The sequence below is a fragment of the Taudactylus pleione genome, unplaced genomic scaffold (genome assembly GCF_031769625.1).
Source record: "Taudactylus pleione unplaced genomic scaffold, aTauple2 ptg000372l, whole genome shotgun sequence".
Classification (NCBI taxonomy): Eukaryota; Metazoa; Chordata; class Amphibia; order Anura; family Myobatrachidae; genus Taudactylus; species Taudactylus pleione.
In genome coordinates this window covers 2,247,278-2,256,687 of record NW_028284773.1, presented here as the reverse complement: position 1 = coordinate 2,256,687, position 9,410 = coordinate 2,247,278, and the positions used below count along the sequence as shown (strand labels likewise).

The window sequence follows — 9,410 nt, the reverse complement described above, 5'->3', positions numbered from 1 at the left end:
ATTTATATCAGTCCCTGCCCCATTGGTGCTTACTGCCACATCACTGGGGTTTTGTAAATCTGGATCAGGACCCTTGGAGTTAGCTTTGTATATGGGAGAGTAACTGAAACTTAGGGCCTTAATTAAGCTTCTACTTATCTAGACCACTATAAGAATATGTATGGGTATATGTAATTGAACAGATATAATGCAGTATTTAGGAGAATACTCGATAGAGTGTCGGATGCACAACAGGTAAAGTCTCTTGATGGTACTGTACTAAGAACTGTAGTAATCAGAGGCAAGCAGAAGATCTAACCACAGCAAAGTGCCAGTAGTAGAGGTGTCAGCCTTCAGGAGGTGAAGATTCTGGAGTGCTGCACAGTACTGAGAGTAGGATATAGATGGATGCACCAGTTTATAGTTGGATTTCTGCTGGAATGGGTGCAAAGTGCAACCCAGATGGAAGATGTTTGAGATGAATGTGGACTGAATGGATGCAGGATGCACTTATATGCAGATAACTGAAGACTGAGGGCCTGATTCAGAGATGTACGCTAACCTGATGGTTAGAGGATTGCGCATGCACAGAATGTGCACTGAGCATGTGCAGCCCTCCATCTGTTAATCCAGCGTTTGGGAGGCAGAGTGAGGAATTCCTGGGCATTGTTCCTGGAACTGAGGCCGTGTCACCCCCATTTTCCGGGAGGCCAGGGTCTGCATAGGTGGACGCAGGTTTCCTGGCCTCACAAGCTGCCAGGACCCTGTCAGGATGCGTTAGGCTTCAGCTACCACAGTTTGGCCAAAGGTGCAACAATCGCGGTTATTGCAATGGTGATCGCAGGCTGCGACCTCATTTGCAGCACTGGGATCACAGATACAGCAAGGAGGTATCTGTCTACTATAGAAACCTCCTGCTGCATTTGAATTATAGATAGACGGAATTGCACAGCCGCTTGTGTGCTTCTCTGCAATTCCATCCATCTCTGAATCAGGCCCCGAGTCTGATACAGTATGTACATTGTAAATGCAGAACACTGGAAACTGAGGCAGATGCAAATTCATTCTGTAAACACAGCAGACTGGAAGCAGAGTTTGATGCACTTTGTAAGTGCAGATCACTGAAGGTTGAGTCAGATGCAGAAACTGGAACAAGGCTGGAAGCCACTGCAGCCCCAGACCACAGGGTGAACCATATGGCACGGACTGTAAAGATTCTGGTGCAGAGATATGGGAAGCTATTACAACACTTTACAGCATCTTACCCCTGGACAAACAAAAGGAGAGTCTCGGCACTATACATATCATAATTTAATATAAATATCAGATAACCAGTATAGTAATGCCTGTTATATCAGCCAAAAAAGGAAAGTATATTTTTCTCAAAAATATTATATATGTATAGTAAACAGCACAACTCAAAGAGAAGAAGAATACTCATTTGCGCGGGCACTCTTGAGAAATTATTTAAAAATAAACCAACATTTATTAGTACCATATACATAGTACACAAGGACTATGACCGACCACTATATTAGACATACATTAAAAAAACATATAACATACACATGGGGTAGGTGGATTTAAGCAAAGGTACATCACCATGTATGTTGAAGCGTTAATCATATTATTCCATCCAAAACATATTGCATTGTCATGTGAATGTATCATATTTTAACACTGGGTATAGATAGCAACCAGCGTTGACATTTAAACATTTATCAATTAAGCGATTGGCATTATTAACACGTTATCAACATATAAACCATTACATCAGCCAAACCTGTATATGTGTGTGTACCGCAAATGTATAGTTTAGATTGGATAAAAATTAAGAAAAGATACCTACCAATAATTGGTAAGCATCTACTGTTCCTCGTGTGTCTTGCGACAGTGAGTGAGTGATGAGAGTACTTTCTCCACCCAAGTCATACGAATATCAAAGGAATAGTCTGCATCTGCTGTCACCCAGGGGGATGGATAACCTAATGGAAGTATTGCCCTGTTTCAAATGCTCATCAGCATTTGAAACAGGGCAACTCTTCCAACTGTACCGCTAATTGGCACAAATATTTTATTTTGCCACATTGTTTTAAAAGGAATAACTTTTCTTCATACATGTGCAGGTTTAAAGATTGTACGCTGATGGTGGTTCACTGTACCTTAGTACTATTTGCTTGAACCCACCTGAGCCATGTGTATGTTATATATATTTTTTGTATATATAAAATAGTGGGCAGTCATGGGCAGCACAGATGGTGTAATGGTTAGCATTACTGCCTCACAGCACTGAGGTCATGGGTTCGGTTCCAACTATGGCCCTAAATGTGTGGAGTTTGTATATTCTCCCTGTGCTTGTGTGGGTTTCCTCCGATTACTCCAGTTTCCTCCCACACTCCAAAAAATATACTAGTAGGTTAATTGGCTCCCCACAAAAGTAATCCTAGTGTGTATGTATGCGTGTGCATGTGTAGGGAATATAGATTGTAAGCTCCACTGGGGCAGACACTGATGTGAATAGCCAAATATTCTCTGTAAAGCGCTGTGGAATATGTGCGCTATTTAAATAACTGGTAATAAATAAATATTCCTTGTTTTTATATGGTACTAATAAAAGTTAAGTTTTAATTTGAAATAATGATTTTTTTCTCAAGAGTGCTACTGCAAATGAGTATTCTTCTTTTTGAACATCTAACCCCTGGTCAGAGGGAGGTCATAGAAGGAGGGGGCCACAGCACCAGCCAAAGCAGGTGCTGTACCATAGGAGACAAAAAAGGTCCATAAATCACACAACTAGAGCCCACCATGTCCAGCATCTGCCCTTTTCCTAAGATCGGATCGGTAGCTGACCGACCAAGGGGAGGAAGCAGTCGGAAGACAAAAAAATACGCCCCCTTCTCGTACGCATTACATGTCATCTCTGGGCATATAAGGATTAATCGAGACCATAGGGAACCATCGGAACTGGTCGTAGAGCTTAAGGTTGACCATACTGTCTCTTAAGCTTTACGATCATGTCAGTGTACAAACCTCCCATGTCACGTGTGCCATGACACTACTTTGTTAATTATGCACTCCCATAATCCGTATGCACTCCCATAAAACGCCATTCGCATAATGAGGCACGCCTGCGTTCGGATCTCCACTCCCCCGTTTTCAAGCACCTTCCCCTGTTACCACCCACAAACGCCTCCATCTGTCACTCAAACTACCGACCTGGCTGTGTTCAAGGAGAGAGAAATTTCTGATCGTAGCGGCTAGTTTGCGCACGCACATTGCGAACTTTACACATGCGCAGTATAGTGAACATCGGTGGCGTACAACCGTGCGGCCGCTTCGACCGACTTTGAATGAGGTCCTAAGTGAGAGCAGCAAATGCAGATACAAAGCAGGGCCTATAACCAGAGACCCAACTTTGTGAGTGGAAGTAGACTACAAAAGCATAAGGTATGAATGCTTGCTGAGGTAGAGGGAAAGGAGGATCCAGAGGTACAGTAGAAATGGAAAAGGAACATTGGAAAAGAAGAGGATTGTGTCACAAAGATACTGTACAGGAGGAGAGGGAAGTCCAAAATGAGGTCCAGAATGGTGAGCAAGGAAAGTGTTCCTTTGACTTCACTGAGAGGATATTATTTGTTCTTTAGTAAGTGAAGTTTCTGCGGAGTACAGTGGAGTGTGTCACGTTCTGGGTCTTAAAAACCACTTTCTTACCTCTCCGGTGTCTGTCCAGGCTAGCGCTGAGATCTGCTCATGCTGTGCATCACTCCTGGATAGCACAGAGGTCTGCTCATGCTGCACATCATTCCCGACTAGTGCTGAGGTCTGTCTATGCTGCTCCTGCCCCATCCATCCTCCTTTCCCTCTACCTCAGCAAGCATTCATACCTTATGCTTTTGTAGTCTACTTCCACTCACAAAGTTGCCAGTACAATGGCCCTCATTCAGAGCCGTACGCTCTGAGCAGAGCGCACGCTCTGAATGAGGGCCAGGCTCCATTTTCATGGAGCGTCCTCCTGGACGCTCGTATAGCTGTGGGTCACCACCCACAGGCTATACGAGCGTGCTTTTTGATGGCCGCGATGGTCGAGACCATCGCGACCATCGAAATTGCGAGCCGGAGCCTGCGGTTGAGGTTTTCAACCGCAAGCTCCAGAGTGATTTTGGCTCTATCAGAGCCAAAATCACTCCCACTGACATCACTAGTGATGTCAGTGGGCCAGCTTCTGACGGGAGGCGTTCCCGTGGGAACGCCCCCGTCAGGGAGGCACGCCCCCGGCACGCCCACCAATGTTGATTGACAGCACGCCCCCTTTGATCGGACACAACGAGCGAAGGACTTTCCTTCGCTCGTCGCGTCTGGCGCATGCGCACGACGGAGCTCCCTCCGTCGTGCGCATGCTCAGTGCAGACCATCGACCCACTTGCGAGCGGACAGCCGCTCGCGAGTGGGTCTGAATCAGGCCCTATGTTGCTTCTGCTAAAGTTACAGCTCTGTGCTGAGCTCCCAGGTACTTTGTATCTAACACTCCAGTCTGGGTTTACCACAGAGACTCACTCATTTCTACCACCATTTGTTCCAGCCGACATCTTCAAACATTGATCCCAGCCGATACCTCCAACCATCGGTCCCATTTGATAATCAAATTATCGGTTCCATCCGATATATTCAACATCGGATGCAAACCGATCCAGTACTGCAATTTATCATCATTGGTCCCAAACCGATCCAGTAGTGAAATTCATCATCATTGGTCTCACACCGATTCAGTACTCAATTCATCATCATCAGTCTCAAGCTGATCCAGTACTACAGTTCATCGTGATCCGTCTCAAACCGACCCAGTATTCATCAACATCGGTTTCAAACCGATCAAGTTCTTCAATTCATCAACATCGGTCTCAGGGCCTGATTCAGACCCGTTCACTAGAATGTGTTCGCTTGTAGCGAGCCAATGTCTGGAGTCTGCACATGCATATAAGTCGCAGTGCACGTGCACGAACCAGTCCATGTGATCACTAAGCGATCACCCCTTATACAGACGCCTCGGTAGAATGAGTGACAGGACGAGCCGTTTGTGGGTTGTGACGTGGGCTGGTTGATGGAAACGGGGATGTGGAGGTGCGAATGCAGGCATGTCTGTGCATCTTAACTCCAATTTAAGAGGCATGCATAATTAAGACGCAGCATTATAATACACGTCACATGGCTGATTTACAAACTGAAGCACTTGCAGTGCTTGCGGCAGGGTATGGTCAGCCACAAGTGCTGCGTATGGGTCCGATGGTACTCAATGTTACCGACTGTTACATACACTTCCTGGAGATGATGTGTGTAACTAAAGGAAAGTGGGCGTCTTGTGACAGGCTGGTGGGCATCTAAATAAACACCGCGATCACACGCCCTGACATAGTGGGCGTGCTAATGTCTTGCTGTGCGATCTCGGGATTTGCATACTTTCATCAGGATCAGTCTCAAACCAATCAAGTTCTTCAATTCATCAATATCGGTCTCCAACCAATCCAGCTCTCAATCCAGCATCATCGGTCCCAATCAGATTCTGCCCATCTCTTCAGTGTCTTATGTCCTGTTCCCATTCCAACCTGCTGTTCAATAAAGACATTTACTTTACTGTCCTCGCCTTTGGGCCCATCATCCTCTACAGTCCATATAACTCCTCACATCATACATGAGGATGTCCTGGCTCAAGCCACCCAGTTTCATCCATGCCTCCCAAGTCTCCCCTTTGCTTCTCACATCTGTTCCAAATAAATCCAAACCTCAGATAAGAGAGAGTGGAGGGGACAGAAGTCAGAGTGGAGTTGGTCAAGTAGGGATTGAAAGGAGAGGAAGCTTGTGATGCATTTGTAGACAAGCTGGGCAAGTAATTTGAAGGCAAAGGAGAGGGCAGATATTGGGCAGTAGAGAAGCAGGGTTAAGAGTGGGTTTTTAAGGATGGTAGATTGGAAAATGTGAAAGGGCATAGGGACGGTATATGTTCGGGAAGCCGGCGGACGCAATACCGACCGCCAGGTTCCCAACTGCTTAATCCCAGCGAGGGTTAAATGACAGGTGCTTAAATCTAGATGCCTGTCATTTTACCGATGCCGGGAGACCGGCGCCTTGGAATCCCGATCAAAGGGATGCCGGGCACCGAGCGCGGACAGCCACAGGGGGGGGTTAGGTTTAGGGCTTCCGGGGGGGGACTAAGGGTTAGGCACCCCCCTGGGAAGTTATTGTCAGGCTAGGAGGAGGGGGGGTTAGGGTAAAACTTCCCCGGGTGGAGGATAAGGTTAGGCACCCCCCCCCGATGGAATTAGGTTTAGGCGGTGGGGAAGGGGGGTTAGGTTTAGTCACTTAGTCACTTAGAGGGGGATTAGGGTAAGGCACAGGGGGGGATGTTAGGGTTAGGCACCCTAAAGAAGGGTTAGGGTTAGGGGGTATATTTAGGTTAGTTTATACTTACTTTTAGGATGATCTGGATTTCCTCCTCTGTCAGGCTGCAGCAGCCGGGATTTGGTGAATCATACCGAATGCATAGGGACAAAGGATAGCAAAATCTTGTGTGGAAATGGAGGAGTGTAGAGGAAGAGCATCATGGTGAGGAAGGAAAAGTGTGTTGATGGGGGAGGGAGCCAAAGGTAGCAATGGTTTTGAAAGACAAGGAAAAAAATTAGAAAATTTAAGTAGGGTTGTTTAAAGAGGGAGTGAGGGCAAAACAGTAGAATTAATCTAAAGGGAGAAAGCTTGATTCAGGCAACTTAGGGCAGTTATTGGTGAGAACAGTGTTTCAGGTGAATATGAGAAGATGACAAGGTCAAGATCATTAAGGTTACATTTAGTGAGCATGGATTGAGGCTGCTAGAGGCCGAAGCAAAGGCCAGAGCAGTTGAATTAAAGTCCACTGTGAGAAGCCAAATAAAAACTGAAAAGAAAAACAGGTTGTTAATGGCAGCATCAGTGAGATTGTCAAAAGGATATTGAAGTCTCTCAGACGAGGGAAGGAAAAGCCAAGGAAACAAAGAGAGGGAGCCAAGCTAGAAAAAGTTTTCATAGATTTGGGAGAGGGGACCTAGGGGATCGTAGTTCGTAGATTACCTTGAAGTGAAGATAGACTGGGTAGATAAGGCAGATGGAGTGGAGCTCAAAGAGGAGAAAGAAAGAAAGAAAGAAAGAAAGAAAGAAAGAAAGAAAGAAAGAAAGAAAGAAAGAAAGAAAGAAAGAAAGAAAGAAAGAAAGAAAGAAAGAAAGAAAGAAAGCTAGGTCATAAAGGGTATAGTTTGTCAGGTGCAATAAGGAAAAGAAGGATGCCCACACCACCTTGCAGCTATAAAGGTCTAGGTGTGTGCAAAAAGGAGATGTCCCCATAAGATAGAGCAGCAAGAAATGAGGTATCAGATCAGAAAAGGAGAAATAGGTTTCGATTGTGGTAAGAATGTTAAGGAAGTAAAAAATGTTTACATCATTAATGGAGGACAGTTAATTGCACAGATCTGGCATTCCGGGGACGACAGGAGACAGGGAGAGAGGGAAGAGGAGAAATGTAGCTTAGATTAGCAGGATTGCAGGTACATAAGGTGATTGCGACAAAGGGATTGGAGGGAGCAGATTGTGGGAAAGGGGCCCATGGTTAGGATAGAGGACCTCGGCAATGAGTAAGAGGAAGGTGATAAGGAGAATGTGGGAAGAAGAGATGTGTGTGAGGGTTGGGATAGGAGCAGGAGAATGTTTAATACAAAAAAAATGAAATTACATACATACAAAGCACTGGTTAGGTTAATCTTTGCCAGAAGAGCTTACAATCTAGACTGCACAGAATAAAATAACAAGGTAAATTAGATTTTCAATTGCTGAATTGCAAATATTGCTTTTGAAGTGTTTCACTTACAAGGTAGTTTTTTAATTATTGTAGGTGTTAAATATTAATTATAGTACTTTAGAGTTTTACTTTGAAACAGCTAGAGCCTATTTATTACAACCTTCTTTCTTTCAAACTTAAGTACTTCTTTTAAAGTCCTGTCAGGTTTTTTTTCCGCTTCTGGTGAGGAACAGTTACAGACTGGGAGGCGTGACCAGGGTACAGAGTAGCAGCATTTACTCCCAGGCACACAACACAGGAACAGCAGAACAAAGATAGATCCAGGCAGAACAGCTATTGGGACCAGGCACACACACACATACACAAAGGAGATACAAGGCAGAGAACAGCACAGACTGCTAACATGAGGTTAGTAATAAAAGCACAAAGTGCCAGGTGCTGGGAAAACTTTATTAAGTCAGGACTAAGATGCTTTATGATGATTGTTTGGCTGCTAGTGCTCTGCTAGGGAGTTAGAAGACAGTTGGTATTGGGAAACTGTTTCATTATTAGCATCTAGTTCAAAATGTAATTTGCTCACACATACCCCTCTGTAACAGATGTATTAGTTAAGTTTAGGTATCTTGCTTAATTAAAACAATTAAAAAGCAATAAGCAGGTGACAGTATTACAGTCTGGTTCTGATCATGTTTCAGTGTGGTGGAAGGAAATGTGACCTAAAATGATGATAACTAGCTAACATACAGTCCTGTCTAAGAAGGCTTAGAGGGTCTATTAATTACATTTACTGTACTGACTGGTAGTGAGCACCACTTGTCTGTTTATTCTAAAGATTAACTAGCTTCTAAACCTTTACATTTTACAATGTGCAGTACGACGATTATATACAATGCTTTTCTCATTTCAGATGATGATGAATGGTAATTTATTTAATATAATATATAGAACATACAGCATTATACATTATACAGAAAGGATAAATTAATGAGGCATTGGAAGTACTCAGGTTATAATAGTGATAAGCAGAAAACTTTGTAGTGAGAACTTATACTGGAGGCCTTAATTGCAGAATTAGCAAACATACTTGATTTGTATAGATAGAAAGACACAATGTTTCTGGTTGATTCCTTTACACAGGACACTAGATAACTTAATGATAACTTTACATCACATCTAAGCTAAATAGTCCAGTATTTCTTATAATACTAAAATGTCATATTTAAAATCTTCAGAATAATAAGATCCGGAAATGCACTGGTCATAGTGTTCGGTTAAAAACAATCATTTTAAAAGTGTGACTGAAAAGCAAGATGTTAAGTGAAGAAGGAATATAGTTTATGTCCTCCCTGTAGGGGTTATGCTAGGTTTCCAGAAACAATCTGGAGTCTGGCCCTACAACCATATTTACCACATTCATAGTCATTCCTTCCATGCACATGGTATAAAGTTCTACAATATACAAGCAGAGGACATTTCTGATGTAAAAACTATATTGAAATATCTCAAGTAAATTTCTATAAATAAACTAAAAAATAAAATAGAGGAAAAAAAAATAACCTAATAAAATGGCAGCACAATATCTTGACTCAATTTCTCCTCTTATACTCACCTGCAT

The 9,410-nt window shown here is 43.5% G+C and overlaps 1 protein-coding gene across 1 annotated transcript in view; it reads left to right on the top strand.

The window, feature by feature from the left end:
- Positions 1-8,131: 8,131 nt before the first annotated feature.
- MASP1 (MBL associated serine protease 1) overlaps positions 8,132-9,410 on the top strand; it is a 152,538-nt gene continuing 151,259 nt past the window's right edge. Inside the window, exon 1 of the mRNA XM_088444715.1 lies at positions 8,132-8,203. Within this exon, the coding sequence (XP_088300841.1) occupies positions 8,199-8,203 (5 nt within the window). The 5' untranslated portion in view covers positions 8,132-8,198. The remainder of the gene's footprint in view (positions 8,204-9,410) is intronic.